Source organism: Anastrepha obliqua, chromosome 6, assembly GCF_027943255.1.
Source record: "Anastrepha obliqua isolate idAnaObli1 chromosome 6, idAnaObli1_1.0, whole genome shotgun sequence".
NCBI classification, from domain to species: domain Eukaryota; kingdom Metazoa; phylum Arthropoda; class Insecta; order Diptera; family Tephritidae; genus Anastrepha; species Anastrepha obliqua.
The window spans coordinates 55,647,450-55,666,912 of record NC_072897.1 but is presented as its reverse complement, the minus strand read 5'-3'; the positions used below and the strand labels follow the sequence as shown (position 1 = coordinate 55,666,912).

At 35.2% G+C, this 19,463-nt stretch overlaps 1 protein-coding gene across 7 annotated transcripts in view; it reads left to right on the top strand.

The window, feature by feature from the left end:
* LOC129250002 (uncharacterized) overlaps window positions 1-17,890 on the top strand; it is a 227,898-nt gene extending 210,008 nt beyond the window's left edge. For all 7 annotated transcript variants that reach the window (XM_054889657.1, XM_054889655.1, XM_054889656.1 and 4 more), the window contains one exon: window positions 12,113-17,890. In XM_054889657.1, the coding sequence (XP_054745632.1) occupies window positions 12,113-12,165 (53 nt within the window). In that variant the 3' untranslated portion in view covers window positions 12,166-17,890. The remainder of the gene's footprint in view (window positions 1-12,112) is intronic.
* The last annotated feature ends 1,573 nt before the right edge of the window (window positions 17,891-19,463 follow it).

Here is a 19,463-nt window from a genome sequence, read left to right as displayed (position 1 = left end):
GGCGCACTCGCGTATCCGCACCCACGTCACTGTTAACAGTTATAATTTCGAGGTTATAAAAAACTTCGTTTATTTAGGAACCAGCATTAACACCGATAACAATGTCAGCCTTGAAATCCAACGTAGAATCTTTCTTGCCAACAAGTGCTACTTTTGAATAAGTAGGCAACTGAGCAGCAAAGTCCTCTCTCGACGAACAAAACTAACACTCTACAAGACTCTCATCATGCCCGTCCTAACGTATGGCGCAGAAGCTTGGACGATGACAACATCCGATGAAGCGACGCTTGGAGTGTTTGAGAGAAAGATTCTGCGTAAGATTTTTGGACCTTTGCACGTTGGCAACGGCGAATATCGCAGACGATGGAAGGATGAGCTGTATGAGCTTTACGACGACATAGACATAGCTTAGTGAATAAAGATCCAGCGGCTACGTTGGCTAGGTCATGTCGTCCGAATGGATACAAACGCTCCGACTTTGAAAGTATTCGATGCGGTACCAGCTGGTGGTAGCAAAGGAAGAGGAAGGGCTCTTCTGGGTTGGAAAGATCAGGTGGAGAAGGACTTGGCTTCGCTTGGTGTGTCCAATTGGCGTCGGTTAGCACGAGAGAGAAACGACTGACGCGCTTTGTTAAACAAAATCGTGTAAGCGGTTATCGCGCCAATTAAGAAGAAGAAGATTATAACGGAGGTTTTGAATGCACCCTGAATGTACATCTATACAAGTGGTTTCATCTATTCGTCACTTTTTAACGCGTTAAGCTCATTTAGATCCGATCTATCCGATCCGACACCTATTGGACGGTGCATCCTCGTCAGGCTCTATACGTAGCTTTATAGAGAGCCTGTTACTGGGCGAAAATGAGTGCGGCTTAGTGGAACCAGCGAAAGCAATGGGGATTCAGGTGACCCCTGCAAACCCTTTAGCTGATCCTGGGGAGGCTGCGCAAGCTCATTTACGTCTCAGTGCTCTGACGCTTTGCTCTGCGGACGGAAGTAATGTGGTTTATTTGGATGCAAATCCGAAAAGTATCACTACACTCACGGCTACAAAGAAAGCGTCTGATTCGGGAGGCAATTTGGAGGACGCAGATGTGGTTATGACGCAGGTAACCCCTGCCTGTCATGTCACCATGACTGAGAAAATCAAATTGGTTCCTGTCCTAGCACCAGTTTCGGCGACTGTTGGGGCTATGGTTAATCAGAGTTCACGCTCAGAAAGTACCAGCGCACCAATGGTCACGGAACAGATGCCAGCTTCAGGAGAAAATCTGTCGAACAGGCAGAAGAAGCGGCAAAGGCAGAGGAACGCGAAAAAGGCAAGAGAAAGAGTGGGTATGACTACGGCTAACGTAGCTCCGCCTAGTGTTTGTTTCTGGCATTTGTCACAAGTCTTTACGTATTTAGTAATATCTTTTGCCATACCCTTCCAAAACTAATGTCTTTTTATTTTCATGAGTGTTCTTTAGATTCCGCAGTGTCCTCCAAGAATTGGATCGTCGTGATATTGTCTTAGAATATCATTTACAGCTTTAGTGTCTTTAATGTAGTTCACCTCGTTTAGTAGCGCTACTTTTACTTTATTTAATATTTCATTGCCCTTATTTTTAAAATCATTTACCCAGATAAATTCGAAAATTTTCTCGCTTGGTGCCACTTGCAAATTTTTAATTCCATGTATGTCGGCCACTTTATCGAGCCTAGAAAAAAGTGTCTCTGAAGACATTTTTCCGTTAACAAACAAGTCCTTAATCTGTATATATGCTTTTATAGATTTTTCCCGTTTGATGTAGCATCTCGTGGGAGTGATCTTTAATTTAAAAAAATTCCTGACGTCAGTGTTGTTTATAGGAACATATGTATATACTGGGCTTATCATTATTATGATTGTTATGCTGCTGTGTATTTGAACTAGCGTTTTTATTAAACATTGATCTTGTCACTATTTTATATATTTTGTTATTGTTCTCATTTATTTGTTTTAAATCTGTTATTGTTATGCGTGACAGAGCGTCCGCAATCTGATTGTCTTTTCCACTAAGATACTCAACTATAAAATCGTACTCTTCTAAGTCTAGTCTCATTCGTGTTAATTTAGAACTTGGATTTTTCATAGCAAATAGGTAAGACAGTGGTCTATGATCAGACCTTACGAGAAATTTTGTACCGTAGATATAGGGTCTGAAATATGTTATTTGCCCAATGTATGGCGGCTTATTCTTGTTCTATAGTCGATTTGTTGCTTTCTCCTAAAGTAAGGTGAATTTGGTTGTAAAATGAAAAATCTTTATTTATTCTTGTCAATCAATTTCATCACCTTCAAAATAATCCCCTCTCGATTAAATACACTTATGCTTACGATTTTTCCAATCCCTGAAACATCTCCGGTATAGCCATCAGCACCTTCTTCGGTTCAGCTTTTATCTCGTCAATCGACTCGAAACGCGTTCCCCGGAGTGGTCTCTTGAGTTTTGGGAATAGCCAGAAGTCACACGGAGCCAAGTCAGGCGAATACGGTGGTTGCGGATCGATATGCGTGGAATTTTTGGCGAAATGGTCACGAAGAACCAGTGTAGTGTGAGACGGTGCATTATCGTGATGCAAAAACCAAGAGTTGTTGGCCCATAATTCTGGTCTTTTTAGACGAATTGCTTCACGTAAACGAAGCATAACGCTCAAATAATATTCCTTATTAACAGTTTGGCCAGGTGGAAGGAATTCATAGTCCACCACACCACGAAAATCGAAAAAAAACTGTCATCATGACCTTTATTTTTGAACGACTTTGACGTGCTCTTTTCGGTCTGGCCTCGCTTTTAGCACGATATTCGCTTGATTGGTCGGTTGTTTCAGGGTCGTTAGCATAAATCCAAGTCTCATCTCCCGTAATGATACATTTGAGCTTGTCCTGATAGTCTGAAAGCATTGTTTCACACACATCAACGCAACGACTTTTTTCCAAGAAATTGAGAGTTTTCGGTACCAAACGAGATTTGACTTTTCGTAGGCCCAAATGGTCTTTCAAAATGGTTTTCACAGATCCTTCTGATATTCCGATAATATCAGTAAGGTCTTTAACAGTCAACCGACAATTTTTGAGCACTAACTTCTTCACTTTATTGACGTGTTGGTCATCTGTTGACGTCGATGGTCGTCCGGAGCGCTCCAAGTCATCAACACGTTCTCGACCCTCTTTGAAGTCTTTGTACCACTTATAAACATTTTTCTGCGACATGGTCGAATCACCAAATGCCTTCTGCAACATGCTAAACGTTTCCGCAGCCGAAATTTCATTCCGCAAACAAAATTTGAGGACACTTCTCTGCTCAATCAAAACAAACATTGTAAAAATCGAAAAATGCACTCCTGGTCGTTTGGTAAACACAAGCGTAAATATATTACTGAAGATGACATTCACATGAAAGTTGGCCCAGATGTTATTAACAGTGCTGCCAACTCATGAAAAAAATAACTAGAGCGAAATTTTAATCCCGCGAAGTTTGACAAATAAATTCACCTTACTTTTTGCACACTGTAGTATGCTATTGGTAAATGTTTTCCTTCATACTTCTGAGTTAATACTGCGCCACAGGCGTTTTTGCTTGCGTCTGTTGTTAAGCAAAACGGTTTTTTAAAATTTGAATATTGCAATAGTGTAGGACTCATTAGTGCCTTTTTTAGATATTCAAATGCATCATTGCATTCTTTTGTCCATTCGAACACAACTCCCTTTTTTGACAAGGACTACTAAATCATCCATATATAAGAAGGCTTACTCAGGTTTTAAGCCGCTGAAAGCAATCGTCATCATTCTTTGAAATGAATTAGGGGCGAGTTTTAGACCATACGGTAATCTAATGAATCTATATGAACCATTGTTGGTTGAAAAAGATGTTATATCCCTAGATTTTGTCTCAAGTTCTATTTGATGAAATCCGGTCATTAAGTCTAAACAGGAAAAGTATTTAGCTCTTCCAAGTTGATCCATAATATCGTCCGTTCTTGGTAATGGAAATTTATCTGCTATTAACTTTTTGTTTATTTGTCTATAGTCGATTACTAGTCTCCCCCTTTTTTCAATTGAATTTGGTAGTGACTTTTTTGGTACTAGTAGGATTGGACTATTGTACTCAGAAAATGATGGTTCAACTATTTTGTCTTCAATGAGTTTGTTCACATGTTTTTCGATCTCCTCCTTGTGTGTGTGGGGTATACGGTAATTTTTATGTATAACTGTTGTGTATCTCTAACCGTTAATTTTTGTTTGTAAAAATTATTAATTGTAACTGGTTCGGTGTCTAACCCAAAAATGTCGCTGTATTCGGAGCAAAGTTTTGTTAACTGTTTTTCATGTGGTTTTGGAAAATTTTTTGCCAATTTTTTAAGAATTTCCGATTTTCTATGTCTGTCATTTGTGCTATCAGTTATTATGTCGTAATCAGAGACATTTTCTGTAAGGATTTCGTTCTGTTTTAAAGAGATTGTGTTGTGAGTGGTATTCATTATACAGATATAGGCATTGTTTGTTTTTACCAGGGTATTTGTTATAAAGATACCCGGTTGTGGTTCTTGGTTTGGGACTAGTGTGTCGTCTAGAGAATATGCGTACAAATTATCCGGTCTTAATATTAGGATATCATGGTTTTGTGTAAAGTTCAATATGCAGTTGAATTTTTTCATAAAATCCATGCCTATTATGCCATCGCAAGGTATTGTAAAATTGTCATGTTCAAGGTGAAATTCATGAGGTATTAGGTAGTTTCTGAATTTTAAATCGGAAAATATCGTACCAATGGATCTAATTTTGCCTTGTCCTATACCGCTTAAGTTTGTTATTTGTCCAGCATTGATTTTTTGCAAAGTGGATTTATTATATTTTAATAAGGATATATCAGCTCCTGTGTCTACTAATAATGTTATAACTGTATTTGAGTCTGATATTTTGAATTGTACGAAAATATTGTACTATAACTAAGGTTGAGTTTTCCGGATTAATTTCTTCGGACTGAGTACATCTGACATTGTTTGTTACGTTTTGATTTTGTCTATTTGGTCTGAAGCGACCTCTATTGCTATTTCCGTAGTTTTGGTTACTATTGCTGTTATTGCTGTAGTTGCCATTATATTTTGCTCTATTTTGCTCTATTTTGATTATTTGAGAAATTGTTTCTTCTCTAAAATCTGGCGTTTCTTGTAAATCGATTGTTAGAATTATTAAATGGTCTTTTCCCCAAAATGTAATATTATATTTTGTTGACCAGTAGTTTCGGTACAACTTCCTATAAATTTACTTATTGCCTCATTCATGCTATTGAATTGACCTGCTTCCATAATCAATTTCACTTTTTCAAGGCTGCAATTTTTGATCATTGCTTTTACGGCTATTTGAGTAGAATATCTGCTGGCTAATTCAGTAGATAATCCATCCGTAATATAAGCATTTTCTAACGATTTTGTAAGACTCCCGATCTCGTTACAGTAAATGTTAGCTGGCTTACCTTATATTTTGCCTTATATTCATTATTTTGGCCGATATTACTTCAACAGATTTACCTTTGACTGTGCTTTGAAGTGTGGCAATAACTGCTGCAATAGTGGTTTCCGCTGTAATAAGGTTTCTCGCGTTTCCTTTTAACTTTGTTTTAATAAGTGATATAGCTGTGGTTTCGTGTTCACCTTTTATTGTATCTAGAAGGGCTAGAGCATCTAGAAATGAACGTAAATTTTCTGGCTTACCGTCGAAATCAGTCACTAACCTTGCGGCTGTGTTTAAAAATTCTACTATGTTTTGTGTCATTTCGACTTCTTGATCAGAATCTATTATTACGTTTCCACCAAAAGCAAACACGGTGTTTGCAGGAGTTGTGTTTGGGAGAACTGTCAACTGTTTCCACCGAAAGTTTGGGAGAAACTGTGTTTGAACTGTCTTTTGTTGACATTGTGAAATAAGAATTATAAAAATTGATAAAATTATAAAATGGTGCATAAAATTCAATTTGTTATGTTGATTTTATCATTTTATTTTAAAATAATTGATAGTGAGTTGGTCACATATTATTTAAAAAAAAGGTTAAGGGAAAATAAAATAATTTTAAGCGTTGCTGCCATTTCTTCCATATGAAACTATGTCATTCCTAAATGGTTAGCAAACAATAATTATACTTCTTATTGCTCGTTACATGACATACCATACCATATATCTCTTCATTTATTGTATAATCATTTGGCTTTTGAAGAATGCCACAATCTCTGTGCAAAGCGCAATGGTATGCCCATTTTAAGCAGCTGTGAGTGGCCATTCAATTTGATATTTGGTCTGTAATGTAACACTGCCTCCCAGCAAATTTCACTTAATAATGGTATGGTCATCCACATTTTATAAAGGTCATTGCACCGTCGTATACGTTTTTCATCATATTCAATACCACCGAATATGTACATACAACCATTTTGACTGTGCGCTGCGGCATGGAAGTACAAAGCTTTTGGTAGAGAGGCTGTTTTTATAAGTATCCATTGCTTAGTAGTAAAATTTAATCTCCATATATCTGAAAAATATACTTGATCGGCCTGCAAATGGAAAAGGGATATCCAACTTCAAATATAATTTAATAATACCAAATTTAATTATTACGCACCTGCAAGCCTCCCGTAATGAATGCTCAATCAAATGTCATATTGACAAATTGCAATCATTGTTGCCATGTTTCGATAAGAATGCAATAATAAATGAGGAAAATGAGCAACATTGCCACCACTTAATAATTATATTAGACGCAAACCCAACAAAACACGCTTTGATTAGACGCAACCCCAACAAAACACGCTTTGAAAAGTGGGTTTAAGTATGGAGTTGTGTTTTAATTTTGTATGGGATTTGACAGGTGTTTTGTTTCGTGTTTGCGCTAAGAACACGATAGCGGCAGAGAACCCAAACTCCGGCTGCGGTGGAAACTTAGTATATGTCTGTATCGGAATCTGTTGTTTCTTCTGAAACTGCTTCTAATGTGGTCGTTAAGAAAATTTCGTTGAAGTTAAGTGTTATTGGTTCACTTAGTGAATGAGATATATCTTGTTTAATGTTATACTTGACTATTGGCAATAAGTTTCTTAATTGCCAAAATAAGTCACGTGTTTCTTTTTGATGTATATTAGTAAATTTGCTATAATCCTCTTGGATATTTTTTCTAATTTTTGTAATGTATTAACTAGATTTTCTAAATGTTTTCTAACTGTATCTGGCTTAATATATCTATTATGACTTATGCATTTATATGCTTTTTTAAAGTTGTCCCTTTCTAAATGTAATTTTTTTTGGTATAATTAAGCATTTGTCCATCTGTTAAGTTTTTTTTTTTTTTAAATATTATCGTTTTTAGACTTGTTCTAAGTTGTTTGCTATGCTATTGTTGTATGTTTTCTTTAAGCACTTGTTGTGCATTCTATAAATTTTTATGGCAATTTTTGCACTAAAGCTACAATTATAATTAATAAAATTGTGATTACTTCTAAGTCCGGTGAAGTAACGTCTACCTTGTTAATAACGTTTGCTGTTGAGTCTACCGTCTTTACATCCATATTTGGACATGTCTTTAAAATTAGTATTGGAATGTCCAGAATAAAAAATTTGGCTATAGTGTCAACTACTATTTAGAAATGTTTATTCAAATTTTACCCATATATGAATTATTATGGGGATCCTTATATAATTATATAAACAATTTAATTAAAAATAATTTTTATTCATTATTTTATATTTAATTTATTTTAAAAAACATTTTTTATTAAACATCTTTTATAGAAAAAAAATTTGGATATATTTATTATTAGCTTTGCCAAATGTCGAAAGTTTTAATTTTATATAAAATTTCTTTTTTTTTATTGTTTCCATATTAATAGAAAAAAAAATTTCTTGGAAAATTATTTTTGTCTCGAGCGGTTAATGCTTACAGACTCTAACAGTCTGCATTCAATCATGCACAGTGTTTTATTTAAAAGATATACATTTACTAGATTTTTCTCTGCTGGAGCAGGAATTCTAGTTGGGTTATGCGCTCCCAGATTGCGCTAGATTTCTCCCAGGATGGTGGTGGTTGCTGGTTTACCTCCCTGATGAGTAAGCTTATTTCCCTCTTTATTCTGGTGGTGTAGCCTCCTCTTCGTTTTGGTTTGCTCACCTTTGGGATGGAAACTTCTGTTGGTTTTTTGTTAAGACCGTTCCGTCTTCTGTATTCCTCCAAGGAGATTGGTTGCGACCCTTGAACTGGGTTGGACATCTATTTTTCTTCTGGTTGTATTGGCTTAACCAGGTTCTTCCTTCCGCAGCTGACGGATCGTTTTGGTTGATCACGTCAGGACTTAATATTTTGTGAATTTTTGGTGCTGTTTAGGGCACTTGCAAATATATTGCAATTTTGGAGCAGATATGGTAAGCACGCATGCAACATTTAGGGCTTTGGTTGTGCAAGAAACTTGCATTTAACAGCTTAGCAAAATCAATGCTCAAGCTGGCAGGATTGCCATGTAATAAATAAAAGCCATTTTCTATTTGATAACCAATGCCGGATAACCGGCAGGTTGTATTGTCAAATATTTATTGATTGATCATTAAGATATGGTCGAGCTTTTATACTTATTTTACTTATTTCTACTTATTCTATAACACATGTTTACTTAACGTTTATTTAACAAATTTTAGCAACAAAGAGAAATGTAATTTGATTCCACTGAGTGTGCGGACAAACAATTTAGGCACATACCGAAAAATGCTTGTGTCAGCTTGTGCAGCTCATGCAATGAACCTTTGAAATATGAAGCATGCATTAATTAAATTAAAAACAACTGAGTATACTACATTAGGCATGTTCAACTTATAATCATACTACACTGTCTTCGACTCAGATATAGGACAAGTGTAAGGTTAGAATTATGGCTGTCCTTATGTCATCAAACATTTCATTTACGCAAATTAACTTGCAGCATAGTATATCGGCTACGGCTCTTTTATGCCGTAGTCAAGCGAAACTGCACACAAATCCTCACATAATATTAATTCAAGAACCGTGGGTGGCTAAAGGACAAATACGGGGCTTGGGAGATATAAAGTGGGGGTCTATCCTTCATAAAGAGGGAGAGGTCCGTCAGCGCACGTGTATTATTATGCCGAAAGCGGTTGATTGCACTTTGTTAAGACAATTCTGTTGTCAAGACTTAGTTGCAGTTAAAATAAAGTATCGATTAGAGGGGAAAGAAGTCGAGACAATTAGGTTAGACTCACTGCTCAAACCAGATGGTACTTATACGGACTCAAAATCAGAAGTGTACGATGTTCTTTTTTCAACACATTTCCCTGGCTCTAGGAATGTTGTTGGTCAAAGCTCGATCGATCGATCTGATCATGTCAATATAATTACCAGCAGACGTGATTGGTTTATTGCATCCAGGATAGTTAACGAGGAAACGATAAGGTTCGCCTTCTCGTCATTCGAAAACTTAAAGTCCCCAGGACCCGATGTCATTTACCCAATCATGCTCAAGCGAGGCGGAGAACAACTATTAAAGGCTTTGAAAATAATCTTTACGGCATGTCTTACGCACGCTTATGTTCCACAACTGTAAGTTTCAGACCTATAAGTCTGACATGGTTTATGCTTAAGGGTCTGGAACGTATGGTGGAGAAGAACATTAGGGCAAGGGTTCTAAGTCGAAACCCTCTAAACGTCAGACAACATGCTTATCAAAGTGGGAAATCTTGCAAATCGGCTCTGCACGAGTACGTTAGCATAATCGAAAAAGGGCTGGAAACAAGAGAGTACACTCTTGGCATGTTTGTGGACTTTGAAGGAGCTTTCGACAATGCTACCTTTGACTCTATGTGCTCTTCTATCAGAAGTCATGGAGTAGAAGAAATCATTGTCAGATAGATCCACTCTATGCTATCCAAAAGACTGCTTACCATGGATAGAGAAAGCGATGAAGGAGTCAGGGTTGAGGTTAAGAAGGGTTGCCCACAAGGTGGTGTACTCTCTCCCCTTCTCTGGTGCTTCGTGGTGGACTCTCTTAATGATCTGCAGGAAATTGGACACATCCAAGCCTACGCAGATTGTGTGTGCGTATTAATCTCAGGACGATCACTTGAAGCTATATGCAATAAAATGTTGGTAGCTCTAAATAAGATTGAGTATTGGTGCGAATTGCATGGTCTTTCGGTGAATTCCACAAAAAGTACCTTAGTGCTTTCCACTAGGAAATGCAATATGGAAGGCCTGTTACTACCCACATTGAAAGGGGTAACACTGCAACTGTCTTCTGAGGTTAAATATCTAGGAGTAATCCTAGATAGTAAACTTACCTGGAAGAAGCACGTCGAGCAGAAGGTCTCACGAACACTAAAAGTCTTCTGGCAGTGTAAGAGAACCTTTGGCAAGACATGGGGTCTAAGACCGGCGATAGTACACTGGCTCTACATTACCCTGATTAGACCCATTATTACATACGCCTCTGTTGTATAGTGGAAAGCCAAAATGGTTAATTCCAGAGTAAAACCCCTAAACAGGCTACAGAGAAGTGTGTGCTTGGTGCCCAGGTGCCATGAGCACAACATCTGGTGATGCCCTTAATGCCATTCTGAACTTGCAACCTATAGATCTTCAAATTCGAAAGGAAGAAATGAAGGCGGCGTACAGGCTCAAGTTAAACGGAGTCTGGGGAAATGAAGTAAGCACTGGCCACTGTCAGATATACCACCAGTTGTCGGAGCGGTGCACACTGTCCTCGATACCGGTGGACAATCGGGTGCCTGTCGTTAGCTTCGGTAGGAAGTATGATGTTTTGATTCCAGATAGAGATCAATGGTTAAGTCCAGAGAACCTATCAACGGGATACCAGCACACTTTCTACACCGACGGATTCAAAACCAACGATGGACACACTCCTATGCCACAAGACAGATGGCCGCGGTATTCCTTACGGAAGTCTATGCCATCTTGAATCGGGCGTACTGGCTAATTGAGAAAAAGTGGCGGGGCAACAGTATTGGAATTTGCAGTGACAGTCAAGGTGTACTGAAAGCCCTTGCTAACTCACGCTCCTCTTCGAAGTTAGTAGGTGAATGTAAACAAAACTGAACAGTGTTGCACAACACAACAAAGTTTGTCTTATTTGGGTGCCTGGACATTGTGGTATTGCAGGGAACGAGTTGGCTGATAAATTAGGAAATGAAGGCTCTGCAAGTATGCCACTAGGCCCTGAACCCTTTCTAGGTGTCAATTCCGCATTGATTCAACTATGGATTGAGGACTTCATGAGTTCTACTCACAGAGGTCGTTGGTCTGAGTTGAACTCGTGCAGAGTAGCCAAGTGCTTTGTGAAAGAACCAAACAGAAAAACAGCGACCTTCCTCCTAAAACTCAGCAGGCAGGACCTGAGAGTACTGGTGGGTGTAATCACAGGGCACAACGTCTGTGGTCAGCATATGGCTAACATGGGGGTCGTGTACAGCCCGATATGCCTATCCTGTCTTGAGAATGACGACACTGCAGATCATTTTCTCTGTAGCTGTCCTGCATTTGCATTTGTGGAAGAGTGACCTCAAACTAATCTATGCGTTTTTACCATCCACCTTCTATCTTTCCTATCTCTATTCTTTCTACTGATTTATATTCGGGTGTAGTACAATGGTCTACTGACTGAGTGCTTGGACTTGTCCAACCCCCTACAAATCTAATCTAATCTAAGATCCGATCTAAATATTATAGAGATTGGATAGAAAACACGGGTATACAATTTCTCTTATATTACAAGTTATAACTGTTATTTGTAAGTTTGTTTGATTGAAATATAAAATTTTATTAAAATTTTTACGGGTATATAAAGATGGTTCCAGACCGAACTTAGCCTCCCTTGCATGTTTAAACTGAGTTTGAGCGTTTAGTTGGGAAGCAGAGTTAAACGTGCACTGAGAAACTGGCTCAACAGGGTATTCAGGGTGAATTAAGTCCACTCTGCACAATTAAAAAAATACCCAAAGTTATTTTGATGAAATAGTTTAAGTATTTCTTTAAAATTTCATATTGATATACAGAAAGTAAATAATGCATTCTCTATTTTGCAGCGTCCGGCCGCTATAGTGAAGAATATACTCAGAATCGTGATTACATCACATGATTAAAAATGCCTTCATAGATGACTACTGTAAAGATAACTAGAACTGTTTTGATAACAATAGTTAGAATTTATACATACGTATTTTATTTTATGAAACAAACAAATTCTTGATATTAGTACGTTAAGAAATTTAATTGTTAAAACGAAACATACGTATACATTTATCGAAGTATACACATATATTATACATAGTATATGTATACCCATGCATTAATATATGTACTAGGCTGGTAATAGTACCAACTATGGATCTATTCACACATTACACACATTCAAACATTATTATAAATAAATACTTTAATTAGGGCTAGAATACCAGGTGGAAAAGATAGAAGACAAATTTAGTTAAGCATCACATACTCATGGGCGTATAGGACTACCTTAAAAGGCAAATAATAATTGCAAATTAAATAATATATAGCACGTATATTATACACTATGCATGTATGCAGATACGTATACAATATTATGCACACACTCACCACATAAACAACATTGCTGGGAACACCCGATATAGAGAAAAATTGCTTTGTTTGTAACTAGTGCGATTTCTCTAATTGCGAACCCTTTTGCTTTCATTTGTCTTCAGAGTTTTACTTTTCTTAACTAAAAAACAATTTTTTACAGAAGAACCCAAAAACGTTTTAAAATGAAGGGTATTTTAGAAAGTGATTTAATTAAAAAAAATTATTCAGTTTTTTATATACAATATAAAGTTAATGAACAAAACAATTCATTAATTTAATAAATACCATAGCAAGGAATGCAAATAACACAACTTCAATAAACAATTAAAACACTAAAAGATGATCAATTATTTCTCTATCTCAAATCTGAAAGCTTTAATAATTGCTGCTTACTTCGCTTTACACTGTGGGACTGTTTGCGCTTGCCGCAAAAGAAAGAGGAAAGTTCATTTTGTACTCTTCACACGCAGAGACTTCTGGCATATTGCACTGGCTACTTCTTTCATCCTCGTGGAAAATAATATCCTGGTTGGAAAATATATGTTATATACAAAATATTTAAAATATATGTTTTTATACATAACATAAGAACATACTTAACATATGCATACATACGGTGGCTACACCCAATATTTTTGAGAAAGTATACATTTTTTAAAACTTACTTTCGTGGAGCAACGAAGCCTTTCAGAAAATCCATATAGTGGTTTCCATATAGTGCCATGTTGCTTCATCTTAGAAACCATCTGCCGACTTTACTTTCAATAAAGCCGTCTGTCTGACGAAGCGATGTCTACGCGACTTCCGACAGCTTTAAGAATGTTTCACGTTTGGGAGAGTTAAGAAAGATATATAATATATAATATATAAATACTTATGTTTGCATACATACCAGGTACACCCACACCCACTTTTATTTCAATAGTTGTTGCTGAAAAGATAGGAGTTTTTTTCGTTAAGACATATGTGTACCCTGACCGCTCTATTATTTTCACCTCCATTTTCTGTAAACATATAAATATAAATATGTTTTGAAAATATCAAACTTAAATACCAATTTTGATTGCATTTTTAGATTTTTACATACTTATTTTATGTTCAATGCAAAGTATAGCGAAAATCTCAAATATCTACATTTACTCACGCTTGTTCTAAATAGCTAAGTTGTTTGTGATAGAAGTTATTGGTACGTATACTAACACATACATAAATGAATCTGTAAAGGAATCCATTAATACGGAACTGGATTGATTCTAGTGTTTCGACAGTTTTGAATTGGTACACCAACTATATGCTAGAGGTGAGATCTAGCACATTCATGCTCCTTTTTCGATAGTTCTAAGTTGTATGTATGTATGTATGTATGTATATGCTTATGAACGGATAATAGTGTAGATTCTTATTGGAAAAACACATTGCTTCCAGCTTAGCTCAAACCAATATCTTACGCGTCAGAAATCGCGTGAAGGGTAATCGCTTACGCATATTTTTCTGCTTTGTCACTGTCACACTCTGAAGACAAATATATTTGTTATTTTAGTTTCATAATTATTAATTTCGTTTAAATTTAATTTAATGCTTTCTTATGTTGATAATCTAAATTTTCTACATTTTTTAATATTAAATATTGTAAATTTGTATTTTAGTTCTGAATTTATATCTTAAATGTCTGTTCTGAATTTTGTTAGACATTAATGAATAAATAAATATGATAAGTGTATTGGAGACATCGTACTATTTCAGAACTGCAAATTTCATTTACTACCACTGGTTCCTTTTGCAGGATGCATACATATTCATATTGCCAGTGTGAGAAAAAGCTGTTTACTAGATATATACTATATACTAATTAAGGACTACCATATAACATATGAGCCTTAGACTACACCTAAATATGTACATGCGTATGAAACAATAAATGGTCACTAAAACAACATGTGCATGCACATATGTATATGTAAATCTAAGAGTAAATATTCCGTTTGTATATAACTGGTAATCGTAGAAAACCATTGACTAAAAGTAAGAGGGTAATTTTGCTTTTGTGATAAATAATAAATAATATACAACCTTGGGCTCGTTTTTTGTATCTAACTCTGAAAAAAAGCTTTCGTGAACTGAATATTATTATTTAACAAAAACGCATAGACAAACACTTAATCATTAATTCTACATTACTTACATTCAATACATACATATAATACATACATACTTACCCCATGTCATCTTAAGTTTTCTGATAAAAATGGCAGTTATGATCTATATAGAATATATGTAACACAACAATATTTTTTATTCTTTTACACATTTTTTGCTTAATTTTAGTTTCTGGATGTACCTAAATATGCATTATCAATATATTTGAAATACGTATATACATACACGTACCAATTAAAACAAAACCATTAGTCCGAAAAGTGTGCCCAGATTATATCGTAGAAGGTTTTTTTCTATAATTGTTCCATTACCTTTACACATTTTAGTTTAAAAGTAATAAAATGTGCCAAAAATTCCAAGCCCACGATTTGTTTAGAATGAATATTTATGATAAAAGAACAAGATATTTTGCTAAAAGTAATAGTTTTAATAAATTCGAATGTTTGATACGTTAGATTAACATATATAAGTAATTGTCATGTTAATAATAGCGGAAGCATAAAACTTGTAAAATTTGATCGAGTATCTCCTCCAACTTGTGTTCACTACTCTTGAATGTTTTTCTTTTACGATTTTTTTTATTGAAGATTTTTGAGCCTGAAATTTTTGTAGGCGTAACTTCGGGAAGATTGTATGAATTTTGCGAAAACATTATGAATAGTAATATATTATTTTTCAGAAACTGGTAGATTTTGCCAATTACTAAGATTATATTTGGAGACATTACCTCTCTGTGAGCTTCTAATGTTTTCTTTTTTGTTTTGCGTTTTTAGTTTTTTCTTTAATAATCTCTCGTTCCTTGCTACTTCATCTTGCTCAATTGCTTTTCAAAAAGTTCCTGCGGTCACATTTTCTGGAATTAAAATAAAATATGTTTTATTAAATAAAATATGTTTTATTAAATAAAATATGTTTTATTTTAATTTGGCCATATTGTTTTGAACTTTGCAGTTTTCCAGTAGGGTGTTTTTGTTGATGCACAAACAAAATTCGTAGTACCATAAATGGGCGGAAAATAGTAAGCATATGCAACTATGCAATTTCTGTATGTATGGCTTTATTGGTTCAAACTTCCTGAAAGTAATAAGAAACAATGTCTGTGATACGAAGATTATGAAAAGTATTTACATGTTATGATTGAAAAAATTAATTATGGTAGTTCTAGTTGAAAACATATGGGAAAATTTGTTCTGAAGTCCCAAGTGAACAGTCATGCAAGTGAGTTCGTCACTCAAGTCTTCCCAAGTTGGTAAGTGTATGTACATATATTCACATAAATCTTGATACTTTGAATCCGTATGAGCTGAGAATGTAAACTCAGGATTTATTATTGTTTTTTTTGTATATTATGTGCTCTATTTGTAAATTATTTTAACACGTCCATTCATACTTATCAGTTTAAAGACGTTATATCACTTTCTTACATACACACACGTTATTGTACGTACGAACTTTCCTGCATACCTATACAGATTTTTAGAAAGCTGAGCCTTATGAAACCCTTTCTAACTTTAATAATACTACATATTTTTAATATACATAATTTGCTTACTACTTACTGACAGCTTATAATGCCAATAAGCTAAAATGATAAGAGCAAATGTGACAAATAACTATATTCGTGCATAAAACGTAAAATCGAGGGCTTACACTGAGATTAACCAAAAGATTAAATTGAGACAATAGTAGATGTAACTTGAACAGAATATGCAATTTTAATAATAGCAGTTAATTAAACAAAATGCCTACCATTTCATTAAATATATATAAACAATAATCATTCTATAGCTATTGCGTAGATGATTTGGTATATTTTATATGTATGTAAATATACATTATATACTTGTGTAAAAAATCGTAGAATCTTAGAAACAAAAAAGGGAAGAGTACTTCTGAAAATTAATGAAAGGAATTAATACATACTATATGTATGAGACGTGTATGCATGCATATACATATGCACTTGAACCTCTTCCTACGCGGCCTTTTGCAAGCGGATTTTTTAATGCAACTCCAATTATTTTTAGTACGCGGTAGATCACGATTCGAGTATTGAACGCTTGATTTTATTTCCTTTAAGAGAACACTAAAACACACTCTGTTTGCCCAACAAAATACACAAAGAATTCATTGGTAGGAATCACAACAAAATGGTCGAAAAATTTTAAATAGAAAATTGATCAAATATTAGTAAGGAAAAATTATGAACAAATAAAGGTATACATACATATGAGGTAGTATTACTATGTGATACTGACACAAAGTATACGAAATGTATACGTATGTAAGTAAGCAATCTAGATGAAAATTAGTTTGGGTGGTGGTGAACTAACTGCTGTTTGATGAAATGATTTGAAGAAGAAAAGTCTCAAAGCTTTATAACCAACATTTTCTAGAACTAATTGAAATCAGTAAATGTTGAGTTCGATCTCATTTATAAATTCTTGCAAAAATATATCTTTGTTTTGTTCTTTGCTTTAATAAATATCTAATATATGTATATAAATAATTAAAACAAAAAATAGGTATACTCATATGCATTGTGTTTGCATGAGTTTGAAGATAATTTTTAGGTCTCAGCTGAACGTGTGAAAAGAAGATCAAGTGTACTTTAGAAATCATTTACGTATATATGCATTTGCATTCATTGAACATGCTCAAAATATGTATTATAACTAATACGTTAATTCACGGTATTCAACAATTGAGATACTACAAGATATTTGAAATGAGTCCTTTATTACGAGAATAATTACAATTGTGCTTCAATACAGAGTGCAATATTATTATATTTAAAAAAAGAACTGGATATTTGGGTCCTAACATTTAACTTTGGAGCGAACTAGAATATGTAGCTCAAAACCGTGTCCGTCGGCGAAGAGACACCCTATGCTCCAATAGGAGCTAAAGGAACAAAATATAATAATAATCTACATATACAACTTTTGCAGAATAAATGTAGTAGAACTTATTCTCAGCTGCTTGGATGCTGATATATGTAACTGCACTTTGCAATGAGCTTGTAATGGAATGGATAGTAATGTATTTGTAAAGTAAATTCTAAAGGAAGCCTTTAAAAATAAATGTTCAATTTCCTCGTACTTGTTCTTAGTGTTTCTTGAATGATTTTGTGCAGTATACCATATGCTAAAGTAAAATACAATATGAATTTTTGCTTGTTTAAAAACTAGGGGATTTCGATTGTAATAAACAACATTTGATAACAATTCACAATTAAGTGGAAATGATCTGGCATTTATGCATTTGAAAACAATGATGACAGATATATTTTTCTAGTTGCTATGTTGACATGGTAATTTTCAAATGACTTTCAATTCGCATTTGATTGTAAACTGACTAATACCTAAGCCTTTTCCGAAACATATGTTTGTTATTTATAAAAATGTATTGGGTCGAAGAATAAGTTTATAGTGTTTTTATATTTTCTTTATTTAAAAACAATTTGTTTGCTGTTTGGTAAAGGCTCTACAAAACTATGTTAATTTTATTTGTGCTGCCTGCTCTTCTTTGCTTTTCATCCAGGTCAATAAGCTACCGTAGCAGCGACGTGTACAGAGAAGGTGTCATAGGCGAGTTTACAGCACGGAAATGACACATCCTGCCTTCTCAATTCGATAAGGAACGTCTCAAATCACTTTTGAAGGAGAACTGTCGCCAAACCAATAGCGAATTGGTGGAAAAAATGAACTGCGATCATAAAACGATTCTCAATCAATTTCACTAATTGGGATTTACCGAAAAATTGGTAGTCTGGGTGCCTCACGAGCTCAAGGAAAGTCGCCTTCAAATTGCTCCTCAGCATCTTGCCCGCCATCGAGCAACACGCGGTCATAAACAGCACTTTTTTTTACAAAATCTTCACGGGAGACAAGAAATGCTGCCTATAGATCAATATGAAGGAAAGAAAGGAGTGGGTGGCTCCAGGAGATACACCAAAGCCGAGAGTCAAGCCGGATCTTCATCCAAAGACGATCCTGATGTGTCTTTAGTTGGACTGAAAGAATGGCACTGTCAACAAGGCGCTCTTCATTGTACTGCTACACCGCGGGAATGAGGATATTCGACTGAGAAGACCTGATCGCCATGGTTAAACCATAGTCTTTCACGGCAACGCCAGGACCCTTGTTGCGCAAGTCGTCAAAGCTGCACTCCAAGAGCAAGAGCTCGAATGAGAGGTCCTTCAGCATCCGCCATATTCTCCGGACCTTGTACCGCCTTACCATATTTTTAGCTCCCTGTCCAACCATATGAAGGATGTTACCTTCGATAAAAAAGAGGTCCTTAAAAACTTGCTTAACAACTTCTTTGACACCAGACCATTCGATTTTTGGCGCAACGACATCAACAAATTGGTCGAGAGGTTGTAAACAGTAACGGCAAATATATAATTAATTAACTTACTGATGTAATTATTGTTTTTCATTTAAATAAAAGTCTTCGGTGAAAACGCTGCGAACTTATTCCCGAACAAGTTGTCTCGTTGGTATATTCAATATAAGAGAATAATATGCAGTACACCACAAACATCGTACAGTGTAGGCCATTTAAAGCGGGCCCATTTGTTTCTGAAAAAAAACATTGAAAAAAACATTTTTTTTTGTGTTGATATGAAAAATCATTTGTTTTGATTCAAGGAGATTTGTTCCAGCTAGT